Source organism: Gymnodraco acuticeps, unplaced genomic scaffold, assembly GCF_902827175.1.
Source record: "Gymnodraco acuticeps unplaced genomic scaffold, fGymAcu1.1, whole genome shotgun sequence".
In the NCBI taxonomy this organism is placed as follows: Eukaryota; Metazoa; Chordata; class Actinopteri; order Perciformes; family Bathydraconidae; genus Gymnodraco; species Gymnodraco acuticeps.
In genome coordinates, this window is record NW_022990732.1 from 471,474 (window position 1) to 494,941 (window position 23,468).

At 43.0% G+C, this 23,468-nt stretch overlaps 1 protein-coding gene across 4 annotated transcripts; it reads right to left on the minus strand.

The window, feature by feature from the left end:
- Nucleotides 1-977: 977 nt before the first annotated feature.
- On the minus strand, nucleotides 978-23,206 carry LOC117556504 (zinc finger protein 239-like). 4 transcript variants are annotated; one of them, XM_034231838.1, is made up of 4 exons: nucleotides 22,431-23,206; nucleotides 21,629-21,759; nucleotides 3,865-3,931; nucleotides 978-2,652 (listed from the first exon to the last, which is right to left on the minus strand). In XM_034231838.1, the coding sequence occupies exons 1-4, from the start codon at nucleotides 22,717-22,719 to the stop codon at nucleotides 1,820-1,822; spliced, it is 1,320 nt and encodes a 439-aa protein (XP_034087729.1). In that variant the 5' UTR covers nucleotides 22,720-23,206; the 3' UTR covers nucleotides 978-1,819. The 4 variants fall into 4 exon arrangements, with proteins under 4 accessions (XP_034087729.1, XP_034087728.1, XP_034087727.1 ...); XM_034231837.1 differs by having other exon boundaries at nucleotides 980-2,652; nucleotides 21,629-21,762; nucleotides 22,431-23,200; XM_034231836.1 differs by lacking the exons at nucleotides 978-2,652; nucleotides 3,865-3,931 and adding an exon at nucleotides 16,773-18,629 and having other exon boundaries at nucleotides 22,431-23,167.
- Between the last annotated feature and the right edge of the window lie 262 nt (nucleotides 23,207-23,468).

The window sequence follows — 23,468 nt, forward strand, 5'->3', positions numbered from 1 at the left end:
CCTGCCACCGGCAAGAGAGCTCTCCTGAGCCGGGGGAACGAGGAGACCTCTCCAGGCGGCTGCCTTTTCGATGATCTCCGGCAGTTCCTGCAGGATCCCGCCTATCGACGGCAGAGCCGTGATGGCGGAAAGAGGGATCCAGGAACTCAAGGGCTCTGTCCACGGAGTAGGACTCCTGGACTGGCCAATCATCCTCCTCGGCCGCAGTAGCGAGAGCGTCCGCTCTTCGCTGCCTGTCGGCCAGAGGGAGATGGGCACAATGAGAACATGACACCTGCTGGGCGAGAGCTGCATGCGCGTGCTCCGACCCCAGGCAGGATTCGCATCGTGAGTGCCGGTCATAGCTCATTATGAACCCCGTCTGGCATGAGGAGCAAACTCTAACACAACCCTGTGTACTCATGTTTAAGGATATTTTTCGAGGTGGCTCTTAAAAGAGCCTTTACTCTTTAGTGTCTCTACAGTGCTTCAGTACTGGAGTGTTGAAGAAAAGAGGGAGCAGATTGTCGGGCCTCCTTCCTATTTATACCGGAAGTGAGTCCGAAGGTGGGGCCCACCTCGCAGGTGGGCGTGGACTACAAGTCAATCAATCAATCAATGTTTATTTATATAGCCCAATATCACAAATGTTACATTTGTCTCAGTGGACTTTACAGTTTGTACAAAATATCAGTATGACAATACGACACCCTCTGTCCTTAGACCCTCACATCGTACAAGGAAAAACTTCCGAAGAAAACCCACAGTTTAAAGGGAAAAATGGGAGAAACCTCAGGGAGAGCAACAGAGGAGGGATCCCTCTCCCAGGACGGACAGACGTGCAATAGATGCCGTGTGTAAATTGAAAAGATAATACATTTGCAACATAGGTAGTCCAAATGTTTGGAAATGCATGTGTGTATAATAGGAAGATGAATCCACGAGGATATCCATCCAGGACCTATGATCCAGGACCACAGCCACGACTCAAGATCCAGGGCTCGCGATCCAGGATAGAGGAGCGCAGGATCATACAAGTGTTTTCAGTGCTGCGCGGGTGCGCAGGGGATTACGCGATAGCCTTAGAGGGCGAAGCCTATACGAAATAGAACAATGGATGCGTTCTAGGCAGGGGGGTTGTGTGGGAGAGAAACTCCCTCTGGAGGGAACACAGGGATGCAGACCATGCATGCACAAAAACCTACTGTATGGTCATTTGTTCTGGGAATGTCATTTTCGAGCCTGAGTCCTGGAAAACAGGCTCGGGGCTTAACAGGTTAAGGAATACAACCCACACAATAAGGTGTATCCAGACCTGTATCAAAGAGTATGATACATAGAGGTCAGGCAGGTAGTGACACACCTTTAGAATTTCAAAATTTGACTGAGATAGATTATATTAATATCATCAAGTAACAACACAAATCCTCCTGACTCAAAGCCAAACAGTCGAAAAAAAGAGCCATAACAACTTTCTAGGGCACACACACACACACACACACAAACACACACGCGGCCTGTAGTTTAACACACTACAGGAAAGGGAGAACCCCAAAATAGGGCCCCTTTAAATGTTGTCAACACACCATTATCAGATGTGATCAAATAATCACGTACATCACTCCGTCTTCATCATTCATGTTTCAGAGATCTTTTGAATGAGCGGATGCTTAAACGAGTACTTCCAAACAGCACGGACATCAAACAGGAAATGGCACTTAATGTGAAATGTTAAAGGACATTATGACTAAAGGCTGTTGAAAAAGACATATCTCATCTATCCACTATGTCATAAAATAATATGTCAATGTAATAATACTGTTCATGTTATTCTAGACCTTCATACCCTAGCGCTGTGCAGAGCCTGGTGCCGGATGAGGTTGCTGAGGAAGGAGAAGTTCTTGCCACACTTGGAGCAGTGGAACCTCTTCTCCCCGGTGTGGACGCTCTGGTGGACCTTCAGGTTGGTGGAGGAGGAGAACTGCTTCCCGCAGTGGGGGCAGGGGAAGGGCCTCTCCCCCGTGTGGACCATCTGGTGGCGCTTGAGGCTGCACACCTGGCCGAAGCTCTTCCCACACTGGACGCAGCGAAACGGTTTGTCCCCCGTGTGGACGCGTTCGTGGATGCACAGCTGGCACTGGTGGGCATAGCGGCGTGTGCAGAAGGTGCAGGCATAGGGCAGGTCTGGCGGTGCTGATCCAGTCTCCTGCTTCTGATTGCCAGATGCTTGATGAAGGTGGTTCAGACTGGAGAAGTTGTCCATTGTTCGGACTCCAGACCAAGGATGCTGGATGTGCTGTTGCTGGGAGTCCATGGCAGCCAGGGGGGTGTTAAAATCAGAAAGACTGTAGGCTGCCTTACCTCCAAACATGTCTTCACTGGATGGCTCATAGTTCATCGATTGAGACAACAACAAACTACCGCGGCGGTCCTCTGCTCCAGGGTAGGGGGACTTCATCACAGTGTTAGCCTGGTCCATGTCGCTTCGAGGCCTTTTAGATGCTGTGGAGAAACTAGAGGCCATGTTTGTGCTCACATGGCTAAATGATGAGTCTTGTGCCACAGTTCCTGCTGTGTTTGTGGAACAAGATGGGCGCTGTCTATCTTCAGTCTCACTGCTCTTTTGCCATCCCAGCAGCGTTTGGGAAGGACTGTGTTTCTCTGGGGTCAAACCTGATTAGCCAAAGAAAACAGAATTAAAAGAATACTTTTTTTTTTACCAACATAAATAGGATTTTACAAACACACTGTTGTGATGGTAAGCCTGGTTGGCTTTCAGCTGTAGGATGGATAAGTGTGTGTTGGGCCCCTTCACCATCTCCCTGCCCACTTCTACTCCTTTTGTGTCTTCACATGGAGGGTCTGCCACATTAAGTGCGGGTTCCAAACAAAGTAGTGGGGAGCGCAAGTTATCTAACCCTCCAACAGTGACTCTGCATCCATTGATTTTACCTGCTGCCCTACCTGACCATGTCAACACTGTTTGTGTCCAATGGAAACACAATAACATATCAATGTTAAATTATAATGTAGTAGTTTTGTTTATCGATAGCTAATACATATCTGATATAAAATTGAGAACAAGTAAACATTTATGAAATGGAAGCATAACTGAGGATGAAGTAGAAAAACGTACATAAAGTACAAATTCTCTATTATAATTGTTTTGTGAAAACTGAATTGCACTGGGTGAAATGTTCCTCTATTTCCATGAACCCACACAAATACTCACATCCCTTAAAGGTGGGGTAGGTAATTCACTTCAGAAACACTTGTTGTTATATTCCATGGAATGCTCTTAACATCCCGATAGCAATGAATAAATGAAATGCTTTGACAATAAATATATACAAATATTTCATCTGTGAAAGCCGTGGCGCTGTAAAAAGCACGACCAATTATCTGCCCCGGCCCGGGTCAGATAATTGGATGGCCTACCTGCCTGTCAGCCTTCCATCTCGTGTGTGTTGGAGGAGGGGCTCTGTAAGGAAGTCTGAAGGAAGGGGCAGATTTTTTCCGGCTGCGTAATTTCAAATTCTAGCGCACTCAAGCTGGTTTCTCCATTCTTACCTACCCTACCTTTAATAGGGATAAGTCTAGCTCTTAAAATAGTCCCATATACTAGTTATCATCCTGTTTAATAAAAACTTGCGACCAGCTGTTTTAGGAAATGACTGAGCCTCTCATTTTTTGTGTGAAACTATATATTTTTCAGTAAAATATATCTATCAGCAATATGTTTTGCCTTCTTTTGTGCCTTGATTTGAAGCAACACAGAGCAGCTGAGCATATTACCACTTAGTTTGGTGAGGACAAACCTGCAGTCAAAATAAATCACTACTGTTTGCTGCTTGGTGGAAGGCTGAATGACGTGAACAGTGATACCTTGCTCCTTGTGCATCTCTTCGTCTTTGCACTGAGCACTGCTGGAGTTTTCCAGATGCCTCTGGCCCTGCAAAGAGGAGGCAGGCATTTAGCACAGAGAGAATAAATATCAATGTTTCTGAAAGCAGTCAAAGGGTTGACATATGCTGTAGGTGCTACATATAACACAAATATTGCATGCATTCTAGTGATTTACTTTATGTTAGACCATTAAGTTAAATTAGACCATACAATACAAATGTTATTTATTGGCATGTTTACACTGAACTGTATCTATACAGGAGTACACATTAATTTGAACATTCCCCTCTCTTCTTCGCTGAGCTCAAAGCTCTCAAAATGCTACATTTATGCGATTATGTAAGCAACAGAAGGTAAGAAAGTGCTCTATGCAGAGCCAATGGGTATTCTTCACAGAGGTTTTAAGGCAGTTTACTGCAAGAAACAAACAGTGAGCGGCCACATGCTGTATTTATTTACAATTTGTAATAAACCTTAACATCACAACCGGGGAACAAACCTAGTTTTATATGATGAGAGAGAAACAAGAACTCTTATTAGAAGATTCATGTGATGATATGCAGAGTTGGGTGTAACGCATTACAAAGTAACGCGTCACTGTAATAATATTACTGTTGTCGGTAACGGAGTAGTGTAACGCGTTACTTACTTACTTATAATTTAGTAATCACACTACAGTTACTAACATTGCCCGACACGCGTTACTTCGTTACTTTTATAAAATAATCACACTCACTGACAGACTAGAGGGGTTTCCGCCATTATTTACATGTAGGCCTATGTAATCTGCGCGACTTGCGAGACCACATCTCCACGTGCAGTGCTGCATAAACATGGCTGAGTCTTTTCATCTGTAAACTCCCTCAACAGGCCGCTCGCTCTCTTTTGTTGATCGCCCTCTCACGGGTGAACAGTTCAATGTCCCGCTTCATTGTAGGAATTCTGCCATGTCTCTACCACTTTAGTTTGACCATCTCTGTTACTAAGTTATGGAATACTAAATACATAAGTAATTAGATACCTTACCGTTATGCGCTCATAAAGAATGATAAGAATAATGCGTCTTGAACTGGTTTCATTAATTAGTGTCTTGACGTTTCACAGACTGTTAGCTTGTTGTGTGGCTGGTAGCCTATTTGAGAGCATATAAAAAGAAAGACTTGTGTTATGTCTTCCTTAATGCAATAGTAATTGGGGGTGCAAGTGGAGTCTCGCAGAGGCAAAACTGTGGCGCGCACACTGTAGGTGCGCCGCAGTCTGCGTGATCTGCCTGTAGGGAGGGGCGGGCCGGCCCTGCGAGCAGGGTCGGCTCTAGAACAAATCGAATGGGGGGGGCAATCATTTACCAAGGGGGGGCACACACTGCCGTCAACAACCAACACACAAACACCAACGCAACTTCAATTAAAAAAAACATGCTGTAAAGTCTATTGTCTTTCACACACATTGAGGGGTGTATGTGCTATTTCCTAGCGCACCTATGACTTGTGCATACATGCACGGTTGTGGCACGACCACCAAAACAGAAACATATGGACATAGGCCACCATATGAAAAGTGTGCAAATGTATTTTGTATCCTATCCATGTGAACATGTTTTAGGTGGGGGTGGACCTAACCTCCTCTAGGAGGGTCTGGGGGCATGCTCCCCCGGGAAGATTATTTTTAAAATATTGAAGTTAAATGCATCAATCTGGTGCACTTTGAGAGCAAAATGAAGAGATCAATGGATAGCCTACATCTCTCAGCATTCATATGAAACAGAACTGTACACAGATTTACTTGTTCTTTATGGATATTTTACTAATCACTCCCCTTTTAAACTGTATTCTTGTGTTACTGTCCTATAGTATTTCATACCCGTTTTTCATTTATTCTCTTATTTTTTTAATAACTAGGCTATAGGCTAATGATCATATACATGTGTTCCTCGCAAATACTTGTTTACATAAATGGTGACCAAACCGTTTGAGACCCACTGAGATAACTTACACTAAAGTGAACTATCTAAACACTGAGAGAGTCCTTACCTCACTGAGCTGAGGTTATACGATCCTCTCAGTCTGACAGGAGAGGACTCTCCTCCACCTTGGTGTAGAAACAGCTCTTTATATCTGTTAGCATAGCTAGCTAACCGGATGCTAACAACAACATTCCACGTTACCGCTCGCGCACTCACAAAATGCGATCGTGCCACACACACAGAGAGCCGAGCTTGAATGAAACACAGAGACCCAGAAGTAGGCTACTTGTACTGTATATCATATTATTTTCGATGGCTTTACTGTATAATCAGTATAACAGATGAACAGATTGCCACCGGCTTTCATCTAAAACACACAGCCACGTAATGATAACAAAACAAAAGTCGGGGGTCATTGGTCAAGCAACACACCAATCAGAGAGCAGCAGTGAGCACACCTCAGGCTGTGTTTTATATTTGTATTCTTTATTTCTGATGTATTTCACACAAAAAACCTTTAGTGGAAACGTTTTCACTTCTATGATTAAAAAAAAAAAAAAACGGCAAAGTGGCAAGGCTTGCCCACCCTGCGTTGGGGGGGCACAGTGACTCATTTGGGGGGGCATGGCCCTCGAATGACCCCCCATGACGCCGACCCTGCCTGCGAGTAAAGTAACGAGTAAAGTAACGAGTAAAGTAACGAGTTACTTTATGTAGAGAGTAACGAAGTAGTGTAATATATTACTTTTTTTTAAAGTAATATGTAATATGTATATTACTTTTTTTTAGTAACGACCCCATCTCTGATGATATGTTGAAAAAACTCATCCTTCTTATACACATTTTTATTAATAACATGGACAATAGAATAAAAAAGTATCCAAAGACTCGATTTGATTCTTCTCATTGAACTGAGGCACTCAATAAATTACATAAAAAAATAACTTGACATTAGTCATTCAGATTTACACACATCAGAGACCTTGTACAAAGAAGGAGAGTTCTCGTGTCTCTCAGGCTGCGTCGCTGACAGAATAAACACATGTTAGTCACTGAAGCCTGATCTGTGAGGGACTGACAGTGCATTTAATGACAATATGTTTACTTATAGGGTCCTTGTGGGATTCCTAATTGCTTGTTTTGTATGGATTATTACGGTGGCCGCAAATGTGCTACAACGGCCCAAAACACTTCCATAAGCAGAAACGCACTGCACTTTCCAAGACAATGCAATCATAAAAACACGAAAGTGTTGGCCAACTGTCTCTGTTGGCAGTCTGTTTCATAATTGTAAGCGTTTTGTCCATTTGAAATGACTAGGTTAGCTGATAGCTTACAGCAGATCTGCAATAATATCGGAAGGAATCATTAGTTAAAATGTGATCAAATTTGATCAACATTTTAGTTAAGTATCCAGTGACAGTTGGCCCATTTTATAAACCCGGAACGTCAACAAGCGCTCCGGTCCAGTGGTCACGTTAACAGAATATTTTCCGTCTATGGATTTGTATTAACAATGACGGAAAAATCGGAAAGCAGTCTTTCGTTTTGACAATTTAGAACAAACTCGGAACAGCGCCAAAGTTTCCCCACAGCGAGGCACTGGGAAACAGTTCACGAGCATGCTCTCTCGAAAAGTCTAACGCCACCACTGCTCCGGTCCCAGCTGTGTACGTCACTTTTCAGTGTCTCTAATTTCTCCTTATGGAAGTGTTTTGGGCCGTGGTAATGCGTGTGCCCGTGTCACCCACCGTAGATAAAGAAGCCTCCGTGAGTTTTACATAGAAGTGACTTGGGGACTTCAGAGCCTCACACTCTGTGTGTGTGTGTGTGTGTGTGTGTGTGTGTGTGTGTGTGTGTGTGTGTGTGTGTGTGTGTGTGTGTGTGTGTGTGGTGCGTGCCCTAGAAAGTTTTTATGGCTCTTTTTTCCGACTGTTTGGCTTTGAGTCAGGATTTGTGTTGTTATACCACTTGATGATATTAATATAATCTATCTCAGTCAAATTTTGAAATTCTAAAGGTGTGTCACTACCTGCCTGACCTCTATGTATCATACTCCTTGATACAGGTCTGGATACACCTTACTGTGTGGGTTGTATTCCTTAACCTGTTAAGCCTGTTTTCCAGGACTCAGGCTCGAAAAATGACATTCCCAGAACGAATGACCATAACTTCACTTCTAAAAGGGGTACATTAATAATCTTTTTTCTCAAAGCAATGATAAACCTGTGAGTTGGATGTAGATGAGTCAGAATCAATATAGATTTTTTTTATTTTAAAGTAAATTCAGATCGAACATAGTAAAAAAATTTCAATTATAGTGTCCATCCAAAAAAAAACACATTACTTATCGTGAAAACCCTTGAATGATGGGATAGTAGATTAAAAGCTTTAGGAATCCAAACTATAACATCAAATAAGTACCCTGTATCAAGGTTGATGCAAAACAAGTGAAAATTGACCTTTTTAGAGAGATTTAGCACACCCCTTCGTCGATTTTGATGATTGACATCTCTTTTTAACCGTTAGAGCCAATAGAGTGGCAAAGTCACGCCCATCTACTTCCGGTCCATAGGACCGTATTTCGGGAAAATTATGTATTGAAGTCAATGGAGAGAGAAAACGTATCTTTCGATCCCGTTTGAATTGTGCCACGAATTACACATATGATGTTTGTTAATCTTAAAAAATCATTTCCATGTCAAAAAAGTCACAGTTTGTCGTAAAACTGTTGAAATGTAAGACTATGTAAGTGATGTAATAACTGATGTCACGATTGTTTTCCTCCGCTAAATATAAGAGATAGCTAAGATAAGATAACTTTAACAAGATGCCTGTGTGCTTAGTACCAGGTTGTTACCGTACCAGAAATGGGTCTTGTTCATTCTTTCGCTTCCCGTCTGATGAAAGGACCAGGTGTGGCTGGATCAAGTTAGCTACCTAGCTTGTAGCAAGCACGATAATTAGCATTACAGCCTTAGCCTTGTCATTTGTATTAGCCTTAACATGAAGTAGCATTAAGTAACCCAAAATGTTAAACAGTAAGAGTAGTAGTCATATTTCGTGAACCCTTTGAAGAGTACTGTCACACCGGTGTGATCATTCTCTCCAAGTGTCTTTGGGTTCAAGAAAAGCGCTATAGAAATAAAAGGTATTATTATTATTCTATAATACACCATTTAAGCCCGGGGGAGAAATGCTAACGCTAACGCTACATTACCATCGGCGATCTTTTCTACTTCACGCTATCTGCACAAATGGTTGACATTAAACATTAAAAAGACCAGGCAGTTCAGAGAGAATCAAAGGCAGGCAGGCAGGCAGCTTTGCATGACATTCTTCTGGACGTGTTTCATTGTGGTGATAGTGAGGGTAGTCAATCCCTTGTTTAGCAAGACAGTAGTGACGGCCATCTTGGTGACGTGTGTTGTTCTGCTAGACCAGAGATGTAGTTCATTGACCGTTTCACACAAAAAAATGTGTTACTTCACAGTTTTACGACACATTATTTATTTTTTGACTTGCAAAATGATCTTTTAAATTGACAAACATCATATGTGTAATTCGTGGCACAATTCAAACGGGATCGAAAGATAATCTTTCTCTCTCCATTGACTTCAATACATAATTCTTCCGAAATAAGGTCCCATGGAGGTCCACCGGAAGGGGAGGGACTTCGCCACTCTATGGAATCGAATGGACGTTCCACATACACACACACGTTACCAAATAAGGAGTGAGAGTGACGCGTAGCCCATACTTGCCAACCCTCCCGATTTTCGTGGGAGTCTCCCGATTTCATCATGGGAGCCTGCCATGGATGTATAATAAGAACTGGATACAGCGTGGAAGGCGGGGCCTCATTAATTCCTATGAGAGCTGCTCATTAGCGCAGGATGATAAAATGGCCCACCTTTTGAGAGAGTGAAACGTCACAGATTACCCAGCATGCCTGAGAAGTACCCGTATGTGCGCTCATAGAGCATGCGCAACTTTAACCAAAATGCTCGTTCACATCAAGCACGTCAATTTGCGTACACGTAATAGCACCGCGCGTTCATGACAGCATGGTAATGTATTGTTGTTATCATGGATTTGATAGGAACGAGCAGTGGCGTTTTTATATGTACAAAAGTGGTGGGGCACAAAAAACTTAGATGTCTATATATAAGCTTCTGCAGTGAGGTTCATGGCTGGTGAGGCTCTGACTCTTCAGGTTTACAAATATTATATTTTGACCTAAATCAAAATATAATATTATTTTCAAAAGCTTTTTTTGTCTGATGCTTCAATTAATTTTAAACAGACAGTTCAACAAAAGGATACCCAACAAATGTAATTTTATCATTTAAATATTGAATTGTTCTCTCTTAGTAAAATCCCATTTTCAATAAAATTGCAGTCTTACCTTGACAGGAAGATGAAGTCCATTTGCCTATCCTTCTGGACAAAAATCTCTATTACTTTTTTGTAAAAGTCCTCCTTATGTTCTTGTAGTTTCAAAAGTCTATCATAAATCTGATCTAATCAATAGATTTATGATTCGAAAATTATAAAAGTAGGGTAGACATGTGGATATTATCCGGCTGAACAAAACGTGCATTTATCTAACAGGTTTGTTTCCCACAGATCTTATTTTGAGCTATTTTCTAAAATCCTATGGAGAAATATCATTGCTTTTTTGTGGAGGGAAGCCATGCGCAGTTTATTTCCGGGTTTTAGGACGCCTCACTGCAGCTCTCTCTCCTCCTCTTCACACACCACACTTTTCGCGGCACACGTACTTACAGCCAATCAGCTCTGAATTATGTGAGATGACGTATGGTGGGGATGGCAGCACTATGCCCCTATGGTCATTATTTTTTTGCCACACACATTAAATAGGACAATACTCTGAGCATGCGCAGTGTAGTTTTTACAGTCACCATTGACTTAAACAGGGAGAGGGAGGGGCAGGATCGGGTTTTGTCCCACATGGCTCTAAACAGCTCAATAGGCACACACTGTAGACACTAATTAGAAGAACACAGACTAAAACAGCAATGTACAGACGAATCAGATGATTAAACATGATCTTAAAATATATTTTATATATTTTTTAATTTATTTTTAGCATTTTTTTGTAATCATTACTTTTAATACTTTCTGCTGACACTAGGTGGGGCTGTGCCCCACCTGCACCTAATGACCAGTCGCCACTGTGAACGAGGCGGCAGTTAGCAGCTAGCGGCTAGCTAGTAATGATGCTAATGTACACATCAATCGTTATGTACTTATATTACGCTGTAACAGGATCTAGTGATATCCAACAGAGCTTCATTTAGCATGAAATAATTATTGCACTGTATATATATATATTTATATACAGTGCAATAAGCTTCTTAGTGCAATACGAAGCTACAGGGACATTAATAATGTCGGTAATATTAACTTTATTTAATACAACATTTACGGTACAAGATGTAATCATACAGCCCATGTAGTATGATAATGAATTAAAGCAAACATGTGCAATATATCCATTATTACAGCTCCGTGGGAGGGCAGTAAGACGATATGGATCCGTTCTTATTGTGCATCCATGGGTAAAGATAAACGCAACTCACATTGGTTTCTCATACAGCATCTCTGTAAACTACGTGTATTCACTGAATTTCACTCTCTGCCTTTAAAGAGCCTGTGACACGAGTTTCCCCCATCATCCAAACCCATCAATTTGAGTAAATATTGTCCCCTTGAAAACCGTTACTGAACTGATTTTGGATATTTGTACTTTGATAACCATTAATCTGCCCTTCAATGTTGACCATTTTCTGGATCTGCTCGGGGATTCTTCAAGTCCCGCCAAATTATGTGTGACGTCATTGCGGGCACAGCGCTCCAGCTGCACCGTTCAGGATCCCAGCATCTGCATGCAAACGCACGATGGCGCACACAGCAGCAAGCTCAGACAGCGATGACAGTTTAATTTTGAACGTGTCTGAGAGCTCATATGAGGCTGAAGGATCGCTTTATGTTGTATCTGTTAGAAGTTTAGGAATTAGGTGCGTCAATATGGGCGATCATACGGTCATGTAGCCAGTGGTGGAATGGGACTAAAAATCATCCCGGGACTCTCGACCGGCCCACTTCGGTACTGCTAGTAAATTGTCAACGGGGGGAGTGGGGGATGTCAGGGGCGGCGGGTGCTGTAGATAGTAAATGTAAATATGTAAATATTTGTGTCACTGCATCCTGGTAAAATACAAATATAATGCAATGTCTGTGTCTTTGACATTAGCGCTGCTAGCCACCTGTGCCCTGTACTACGAAGCCAGTTCAACATACCCTGGATATGTTTGAGTAACAAACAAACTAACAACAACAAACTAACAAACGAGATCTCGCTAAGCGGTCCTACGACGCTGGTTATCAACTCGGTAAATCAAGCCAGGGTTTCTCTCTCCAGCTGAGAGCGCGTTCCCGTCTAAGACACGAGTGGATCTGACTTTAATTACATTTTACTCGAGTGTTTCGTCAACATAATGTGTTGCTTAAAATAATACTTCTACATACAGTATGTGACACTGTAAGTGTTGCACGGCCAGATACGGCTGGAGAAGCTGACAGGAAATATATGATATTTTATGATATTATATGATCGATGATCTGATTGATGATGTAATATGAATGATAAGTGCGACACGTCGGCGTCTTCTCTGCATACGACAGTTTAAACTGTATTTCCTTTATCCTGTAATATGACTTGAGAGATTTAAACTCCGCACACTGAGTTGATCTCTTTTCTATAGACGCCGGAGGCGGGCAGCGTCAGGTAAAACAAGTTATTTAGCCTTCCCAAACCTGAGCCTCACGCGCCGCCTATGGGGGATGTGCTAGTGACTTATCCGACCGGCCCACTTCGGTACCGGCCCATCGGGATTCGTCCCGATGGCCAGTCCGCCACTGCACCCAGCCCAGGTAAACTGTCAACGGCGGGAGCCTCGCTGCGGGGAAACGGTGGACCTAGTGTCCCGATCGGAGTGGGAATAATAATAATAATCCGTGCATTTTATCCATTAATTTCCCCAACATTGAGGTAAAAAAACCACACGTTTAATCCATGTTGGTGTACAACTACAAAAAGCATCGGTTTGTTTTCTCATCAGGAAATGCAGAAACAAACGATTTTTAATCATCATTCTCACGATCATTTCATGTATCATATGTTCGCCGAATTGACATGAAAGCACTAATAAATGTAGTTTCATCCACTTGAGTTTACAACTACAAAAATAATCGATTTGTTTTTATATCACATCCGACGGGAGGAAATTCAGCAGCTCTCACTACCGATTTTTAATCCTAATGTAATCATCATCTTCACCACGATCATTTATGTTTATGTTCGCCGAATTGACATGAAAGCACTGACAAATATGAATATACTGTAGTCAACTTCATTAAAACGTTATGAACGTGCCTAAACTCAGTAATTCACCATTTCTACGCATGACAACACACTTTGTCCGTGTTTGGCTCTCTCGCTGCACAGTGAAGCGTTCCCGCATTGACGTCACTTCCGGCTTCCCCCAAAACTTCAAAATGAGTCGAAGGAATTTCCCCGCGATGTTCGAAATTATTGATATTTAACGGAACGGTATCGCTTTTTCTTTTTTAAACTGACGGTTCGAGATTACTAGTAGCCCAATATTTCATTGCACAACAGTTGTTGGGATGCTGTCACAGGCTCTTTAACGGCTCGTTGTAGCTCCAATAGCTTCAGCCCCCACCCTCCCTGTGAGCACAGTGTGCTCTGATTGGTCGGGACACGTAACATGAACGTGCCGGGCGGCGCGGTCCCGTGGGTTAGATGCGCGTTCATAATGCAGAGGGAAATAACTCTCAGAATAACGTTATTAGCACATTTTTACAACTTGAGGAACAAATGTTTTTAATAAGGGCTATACAAGTGTTCATACTGGGTAGTTTATTTAGTTTAAAAAAAATTATCAGACCACTCTTTCCCCATGTAAGTCAATGGGAAAAAGTGTTTCCGGGCCTGGCAACCAAACGGAAGTGTAGTACCGCCGTTTGGCCAGCACGAATATTTTCATCTGAGTCCGGCGCACTTCCTGGGGGCTTGGAGCCTGCCTGCAGACCTCCACTCTCAGGACAGTTCCGGTGTAGGCTGCACTCCTCAGGACACCTCCACTGTCAGTACAGGAAGTGACGATTCTGACGAACACGTTTTTTCCCGCCCACCGAAGGACTCGTTTGATTTTTCAAATCACAATAGGCGCTTTCACACTGCGGTACTTTTCCCACAAAGGTTCATGTGAACTTAGTTCATGTGAACTCTTTAGTTCGCATGAACTAAATACAGATCGCGTTCACACTGGAAAAAGTCCCTGGGGGTGGATTAGGCAAATGAAGCCGCTGACGTCACTTGTTCTTCTTCTGCTTTGGGTTTACTGGCAGGCCGCAAACCACTTCACGGCGTATACTGCCGCCCAAAGTCCCCGGCCGGAAGTCCCCGGAGTTAGGGACTGGCTTCAGTAGAAGCTGCTGGGACTCCCAGCAGCTTCTACTGAAGCCTTCCGAGTAAATCGCCAGAACGCCGACACCTCCTCATCTCCACCGCTCCCATGTTTTATTTTGTGTTGCCATAAGTTAGTCTCTCTGCGTTTCTGCGCTGGGCTAATGCTAATGCTAATAATGCTAATGAGAGGATAATAAAATGGCGGCTTCACAAAACTTTTTGGGAGTTTTGCGGGGCGTGGTTTGCAATCCGCCCAGCCAATCAGAAATGTAGCTCTTTTCTCACAAAAGAGCCGTTCGAAAGTCCCTGCTCTCTAGCAGGGACTTTCGAGGGGGTAAAAAGGTTCACATGAACTAATGTTAGTACCGGCTCTTTTTGGTGTGAACGCGATAAAAGAGTTCACATGAACTAAGTTCACATGAACCTTTGTGGGAAAAGTACCGCAGTGTGAAAGCGCCTAATGGAGACTCATCACGGAGGTGATGAATGGCATATAGGTGTAGGCAGAGGTAAAGTGCTCTAGGGGGGTCCGGGGGCATGCTAAATATTGAAGTTAAATGCATCAATCTGGTGCATTTTGAGAGCAAAATGAATTTATGGATACATCTCTCAACACCCATATGAAACAGAACTGTACACAGATTTTCTTTTTCTCTATGGATATTTTACAAATCACTCACCTTTTAAACTGTATTCTTGTTTTACTGTCATATAGTATTTCATAACTGTTTTTCATTTATTCTCATAAATGGTGACCAAAACATTTGAGACCCACTGAGATAACTAGACTAAAGTTAACTATCTAAACAGAGTCCCTTACCTCACTGAGCTGTAGTTATCTCTCAGTCTGACAGGAGAGAGCTCTCCCTTTCCTTGTTTTAGAAACAGCTTTTAATATCCGTTAAGCTAACCAGATGCTAACAACAACAATTCAAATTCTGAGTTTGGTAGAAATATACTGTATAATAGTAAAGTTATTTAAGATGATGCCATAGTTATTGAAGATTTATAAATATTCGCCAAATTATTCAAAAGCACATTCTTCCAAACTCCTTGCTGTAGTATGACACACAGGAGACTATTGATGTGTGTAGTGACTTTGGTAGTAATAAGCTGTATAATAGTGATTGAATATCATTGTATTCTCTTTTTTCGGAGTTGCACTTTGCAGACGGTCCCTGAGCACTCGTTTCTTCTCCGGTTGCGGACAGAGACCAATGTAATGTGTCCAGCTCGGAGGACGGCGCGTATTGTTTTTTTTTTTTTATCGAAATGTGATTGTAGTTCGTTGCCAACCTTACCACGGTACTTAGGAGACGTCATTTGTGTCTGAAAAACGTTTTGTTCATGAGTTATTGATCCGTGAAATCAGAATCTCCCAATATCGTTCCAACTTTACTGAACTAATCCAGAAGACCGTCTCATTTCGTAGACCGCTCGGTTTGCTGTTCCTTCACTTTATTTGTATATGCTGCCAACACTCACGCTCAATGCGTGAGTGTTGGCAGCCCTGACTTTAATACAGCTACACCTTTGTTTGGTTTCCATGGTAGCGCGTCTCTTTGGTAGCGCGCGCAACTGAAAGTCTGAGAGGCCAGGGTGAGGAAGATAGTCACAGAAAACAGAACAAGAATCGACAACTCGACCCTCTGCTTAGGCCCAAAATACATTTCTGCTAAATTATGAACCATCCAGATCTCTCAGGTCTTCAGGGACTGGTCAGCTTTCTGTCCCCAGAGTCAGAACTAAACATGGAGAAGCAGCGTTCAGTTATTATGCTCCAAATATCTGGAACAAACTCCCAGAAACCTGCAGGTCCGCTGCAACTCTGACTACTTTTAAATCCAGGCTGAAGACTTTTCTTTTTGTCGCTGCTTTTAATTGAACTATTCATATCTTAGACTGCACTGTAACTTTTATCCATGTATTTTTTCTTTTAATGTTTATTTTATTAGCTTTACTTTTTAATGACTGATTTAAATGCCATTTTAATGGCTTTCATTTTTTGTAAAGCACTTTGAATTGCCTTGTGTTGAAAAGTGCTATATAAATAAACTTGCCTTGCCAAACTTGCCTTGCTCACTAAAATACAGGTCCAGCCCATATGCTCCATGGTGCTACAGGCCGCAAAGGCAGTGCACTTACAACTACAATAAGCATGTTAATGTTAATCTAATACAGCTCCGGCGATCCACTAGCACCCGACCCCCCCCCGCAGTGGTTTTGAAAATGCTCCCGATTTCTGAGGTCTCAAGGTTGGCAAGTATGGCGTAGCCAGAATACCCAAAACAGGAAGCTGTCATACACTCTGGAAGCTATCATTAGCAGCTAATATGAAAAGTCAGTTTTTTATATAAAAATGGAATTATGGATTATCAAAAAAAATTCAAAGTGACAGACACATTGGATTAACCTATGGATTAACCTTCAGCCACGTTTTTCTCTTTTTAATGGCATTGGAAACAACTTTTGATCAGAATAACAGCAAACGGTGAGCATATCTCTGTTTTTTGCTACCTAAAGCTACGTCGTGTGTTGTCTGGTTTTGCTTCCCCTGTCGCGAGTTCTGATCGCTCAGTGATGATACTTATACCTCTAGAATCTGTGGAATCTCAGTTTGTGCAGATCCGATAAGTAATAAAGTATTTATACCTAGAGTTCTGTGCTAAGTGCGTTAGCATTTTTCGCTCAGGGCTCATTTAGACGCTTCTTGTGAGACTTGTGTTTTGTTTCGGTAAAAAATGGTTCATATCATCAGTTAGCTGAGTTTCTTCCCTTTAAGTGAGTATGACACATTAATAGTATTACATTTTAAGAAGCCCTGAGACACAGTTTCGTGAAAAAAAAAAAAAAACGGGGGAAAAAGCCCGGGGGGGCTAAGGGGCTTAACAGGTTAAAATGTCATTATGTCAGACATTTTTGAAAGAATTCATTGGTTTTTTCCCTGCAACACCCAAACATCCTGTAATTTTCTTTATTGTAGTTTTCAGCTGTGTCCGCCATCCTTGCACTAGATTCAAATTGCATATAATTAAAATAAAACTGAAATGGTGGATGATTAAAATAACTGGAGAGCCATTCAGACAGGTCAAATTTCAGAGGAGCTGCTTATGTTTGTGCTACATCACCTCTCTCAATAGTAATCCTCAGGGTTAAAAAAGTGTTAGTATTGCTTTGAAAAGCCTTGTCTCGTCCTCTTCAGGGATAACTTCCCCCTGCTTGGTAACTCTGGTGCAGCATTATCCTGTGTGGGTGGGGGAGGTTGCTCTCTGAGTGCTGGATCTTCTGGTGCCTCTTCAGGTTGCTGGGATGGGAGAAGCGGCGGCTGCAGACGGAGCAGCTGAAGGGTCTCTCTCCGGTGTGCACATTGCAGTGGATGTCCAGCTGGCTCTGGCACACGAACCTCTTGCCGCAGAGCAGGCAGGCGTAGGGCTTCTCCCTGGTGTGCCGGGCCAGGTGCTTCCGCAGGTCCGACTCCAGGAAGAAGCGCTTGGTGCAGATGGTGCAGCCGTACAGACGCTCCATGGTGACAGCGTGGTGGAAGGCCAGATGGAAGCTGCTGGAGAAGGGCTTGTAGTGGCTGTGGTGGGGGGGGTGGTGTTGGCTCGCAGGGCGGTGAAGATCCACGGAGGAGTTGATACCAGAGCTAATCCCACCACTAGATGTTCCTGGAATGGCATCTGGAGGTAGAACGGAACTTTCCTGCAGTGAGGACTTCACTTGCACTGATTCCAGCCCAGCGCCCAACTGAATCCTGGGTGATGTAGTTTGATCATGTCCGTTTTTCTCTCTTCCTGCTTCTGTCTTTATCTGGTTTGCATCTGACCACACACACCCCTCTGATGCCGCCTCTCCATCAATGACTATCACCTCTGACAGGGAGGATGTGTCTAAAGCAGCCTTATTATCCTTCCTGATGTCCGTTACGTCGGCACAAGAAGCAACCACACTGCCGGCTCCTGAGTCCAGCGGCTCACTGTCCCCTGCTCTGACATCACTTCCTGTTAGCATCAGCTGGGAACTGTGGGTTGTGTCACTGCTGTCAGTTACAGCTGTTCTGCCGACAACTAACGTGACGATGTCAGATCCACTGACCTCCATTTCGCGATGGCATCTGGTGTCCATCGGGGGGCCGGGGGGTGACGTGGCGGGGTTGGCGTCTCCTCTAACGTCCGCCGCCTCGTGGTGGGGGGTTCCAGTATCCATTGTTTCCTCCACCTTGACAATTAGCAGTCCCTCCTCCTCCTCAGGCTCTGCTGACTGAGAGGACACACTGATTAAAATAACTAAAATGATGTTATAAAAATACTAATAGGATTAAACTGCTGCCTATAATTTAATACTAAATGATAAAGGATACCAGATGTTTTTGATACAACAAGTCACATACTGTATGTTTTGGCTTTTGCTAGGGCTGCCTTATTGTTTTATTTCGGGTTTTTTCAGCTCAGATATATATAGTCGATTTATCATTTTGAAATGCTTTTTCATGCTGAATTACCTATTTCTAAGAAAATGATGAGCACAACTCTGTTATACAGAAGATATAAAGTTGTGTTTTTGTGACGTGGGATTTTATGATCATTTGACTAATGTACAGGGGAGATACAGCATATTGGGTTTCTGTAAAAAATAAACCAACACACTCTTTGTTTTGGGAGACAGGTGTGTAACACAGCAGACTGCCATAGGTTTACCTCTGGGTTTCTCCACACATAATACAGTTGGTTACTCTATTCAGTTGAACATATAACAGGTGCGACTAAATGCTAGGGATGCTCCGATCGCCAATTTCGGGGCCGATCGCCGGAATCAGTATCGGCCGATACCGATCGCCGATCCGATCGAGTGGGCGGGGCCTAAATGGAAGATTTAAACATCACTTTAAATCTTCCATTTAAAGTGATGTTTAAACTCAGTTAATGGGGCTCATTCACTGGAGCTTCCACAAACAACAATCAACTTAATTATTACATTCAAATGATGTACATTATTCAAGTTTACATTCACTTTGGAGAATAACACGGGAGAAATTAGCGGAAGCGCTCTCTTTTCCTCTCTCCCTCTCTCTCTCCCTCCTCTCTCCCTCTCCTGACAGCCTGTCAGTATCTCATGCAGCTCACTGATCCAGTAATGAGTGACCCGACAATGAAGAATAAATATATTTATAATAACTAGTTTAGCTTGTTCCAGAGGTAGATACAAATAACTAAGTGTGTTAGGTCTAACTCTTACGGTACGTCCACACAGCAGCTTTTCAAAAATCTTGGAAATCTTGGAGCTGGGCGTGTCTGAAAGCTTGGGGATTTTTTGCGAGCAACGCGACCAACAACCAATCACATGAATCTCCCGCCCCCGACATACAAAGCAAAAAACACCGGGGATTTTATGCGAGCAATATATATATATATATATAAACTCCCCAAACAGGCGAAAACTTACCAGTTTCACCCACTGTTTGGTTTGCTACCGTAATTTCTCGTTTGGAATATGAGGAAATGAACTGCGGTCTGGTTCTCAATGTGTGTGTGTGTTTCGCTGCGCTTACCTGTCCGGCGGGCGGAGCTGCAGGATTTCTGCTTCACACACGTTGCATACCGCTATTTTACTGTCTTTTTCGGACACCTTAAAATAATGCCAGACCGGTGAAGCCATGTTGGCGAGCTTGTTTTGCCGCACACAGAGAAAAGTGTCATGTATTTTACGTCATGCGATCGGCTCTCGCGATCGGCATGTTTAGAGAGCACCGATCGATCTTTAGAGAGTGAGTATCGGCCGATATCGATCGGTGACCGATCGATCGGAGCATCCCTACTAAATGCACTAACATACTCCAGTTTTCTTTGACTTATCCAATTGTTCTGCCAATTGAGTGCTGAAATAAGTGTAGGGGAACACAGGGTTTCCCACACATAGACTATACTTGGGCGGGCCGACCAGGTATATATTTTATTCGTCCGTGACCACGACGTCATCTGCGATCGATTAACTTGTGGACAATGATCCCTCGCTCTACGCCTCCTGTACCCAGTCCCGGACTGGCCATCGGGAGGACCGGGGGGTTTCCCGATGGCCTGGCCTGTTAAGTGGCCTGCCTCACACAGGGTGACTGGCTGTCCACATGATGTGGCCTGCAGACATGGCCACTGTCATACAGATCATAAATCAAAGCCCTTGATTGGTCTCTGTGTGTCACTCAAGCTAGGGATAACCTCAGCTCAGGTGAGGTAAAGCACTCTGAGTGTTTAGATAGTTAGCTTAGTCTAAGTTCTCAGTGGGTCTCAAACGGTTTGGTCACCATTTATGTAAACACATATTTCCATTTGAGGGTGTCAGTGTTTTTTCATATTGGATATGTTATTGGTTATGGCCATGATTTTATGATTATTGAAATGTATACAGTTCCGTTTCATATAGGTGTTCCCACATATCTAGTCTCTTTATTTTCCTCTCAAAATGCACCAGATTGATGCATTTAACTCCAACATTTAAAAAAAAATCTGACCGGGGGAGCATGCCCCCGGACCCCCCCTAGAGGATTTGAGGTCCACCCCCACTTAAAATCACATGGATAGGTTCCTAAAAACATTTACTTTTTCTAAATAGTTAAACCATTTCCATATGGTTATTTGTGGGTAGTAGAATTCAACTATAGGGCTATCACTATGGGCCCTGCCTGTACCTGTTCGCTCTGCCATCGCGTGAAGGGTCTGCTAACAAGCGACCAACAGAAAGGTTAATGTTGTTGCACATCACCTCAGCACCCCCCCCCCCCCCCCCACGCTACTACCACCCCCCCAAGTATATTTCAAATCTGTGGGAAACACTGGAACACCTGACACACAGCGGAGAAAGTGACACCAGCTAACCTTTGAGTGGTTGACCTTTTATTTTCTTAAATGATCAATCCGCTATCAATATTTTGTGACTATGGACTCATGTAAATGAGATCCAAGATGAACTCAGATAAAACATGAGTGAATTAGAGCAGGGTCATATGAGTGTAGTTTTAACTGTGTACTATGATTACACTACATTCCACATTTAAATCATTTTCTACCTCTCCCCTATGTCTGCATAAAATAATTTATAATTGCAAACAAACCAGAATAACGTCATGGCTTAATGTATGTCCCCCCTAAAAAAAACAAGACAGGCCAATATAAAAAATGCTTTCTTGAATTGGTATCTGAATTGCTGCTGCAACAAAAACAATTTCCCAAATTGGGATCAATAAAGTACCATCTTATCTTATCTACCTCAGCTTTGGTGGTGGTGACCACCTCTTGATCAGGGTCCTGGTCCAGGTTGATGGGTTGGATCTTCCTTGAAGACTGCTGAGTCGCTGGGTCTCGGTTCAGAAACCTGGTCCTGGCCTGCAGCATGGGGCCTGCTGGGAAATAAGAAGGACATTAATTGGTTACAAATGACTAAACTAGTCTTATGATCTAATGATCAGATCATTCACTGTGAAAGAGCAGGTGTTGTGCAGCCGTGCTGGACTGTTGGGTTATGTCCTGTTGTGAACTGTAACCCCCTAAAGTAGAACACCTAGACTTCATATTTCAAATATACTGCTTCCCGTCAGCTTAAATGATTATTTATGATGGTTGTAATTCCTTTATGAAAGCAATATAAATAATCTCACACAGCTAGAAAAGATAAGACTGTGGGAAAATATTTTTCTTCAGAACTGTAACAATGGTTTGACTTTATTTACAATATCTCCTTCCACCATAAATAAATCATTCATAAAAAATATATATAATTATGTATAACAGAACACTACGGGAGGGGATCAGGGCCACATGACATTTTGAGTTTGACTTTAATCTCCGAATTCTAAGAAAATAGCCACAATTCTGAGAAAAAAAGCCATATTTCTGAGAAAAGTCAGACAGAACTCTGAGGAAAAAAAGTCCGTTAGAATTCTGAGAAAAAAGTCAGAATTCTATTTATCTTCTGTAGAACACACATTCAACAGCCATGCTAGGTTATGTCTATTGTTCAGCAATATGATTATGAAGACATTTTAAAGTTCCAGGTGTCGGGGCTTCTTACCGGCCAGTGAGTCCCTGCTCTGCCGGTGGAGGGGGCGGACCCCCGGGAAGCGGCCGCCGGTGAAGCCCTCCGCTCCCCTCACTCTCTCCGCCCGGTACCTGGCGACCTGCAGCTCCATCAGTTTGAGTTTCCGTCGCAGGAACTCGTTGTCCTTCTGGCTCCGGGACATCTGCAGGTGTACCACCGTATATCCGTCGTCTACAACTTTACAAATTTCCGCCACGGCCGCATTAGCCAGCACCTCCATGATGGAGGCGATCTGAGAGTGGAACTCCACGGAGGTCGACATTGTCACAGCGAGTCTGAAACACCCGGCTGTTTAAATAAAGGACCTGCTTCCTTAAAACAACACGGACAGTCCTGAAGCGTTGACGTGCTATCTGAAACGCATAGCTAGGTGTTTTGAAGTGATCCTAAAGTCGGATAAAATGTGTACACAGACTGCTGTTGGAATCTTGTTGTTATGATGGTTGGTTGCACAATGGCAATATTTCACAGTAGCCTACTTCCCAATAACTACACCACCACAGCGCCCCCTCCGTTCAGGAGCGGACCTGCACCACAGTAACTACAGTGTCGTTACACATTTAGAAGATATTACTACCTGACCCTGGTATCAACAGTGGAGTAACAACAAGGTACATTTACTCAACTACTGTACTTAAGTAAGAGTTACTTGTACTTTACATTAGTGTTTTCCATGTCATGCTTCATTACATTATGCAGATTTAGGTTATTAGGTTGTACACAAACCAACACACATACATTAAAGGTGGGGTAGGTAATTTTGAAGAAACCAGCTCGAGTAGGGGTGGGCGGATCGATCCCAAAATATCGATACTTCCGATATTACGTTACGTTTCAAAATATCAATAGGATCGATACTTTTATATTTTTTTCCTCTCCTCTACTCGTCAATTTCATCAAAAACTATGTGCAGAGCGCAGACGAACACAAGTATATGCGCTCTTTTCTTCTTTCTCCACTGCTGTCCTCCTCTCCTCGAGGCTCACGCACGCGCAGCGCGCTCCTTGCCTG

What these genes read in the sequence shown, in the direction of transcription:
- LOC117556504 (XM_034231835.1), bottom strand. Translation starts at nt 22,719, where the DNA reads ATGTCGACCTCCGTGGAGTTCCACTCTCAGATCGCCTCCATCATGGAG. An exon ending in GAGCAGGGACTCACTGGCCG is followed by an intron (nt 21,763 to 22,430) that starts GTAAGAAGCCCC and finishes CTTATTTCCCAG; the next exon opens with CAGGCCCCATGCTGCAGGCC. An exon ending in TCACCACCACCAAAGCTGAG is followed by an intron (nt 18,630 to 21,628) that starts GTAGATAAGATA and finishes GTGTCCTCTCAG; the next exon opens with TCAGCAGAGCCTGAGGAGGA.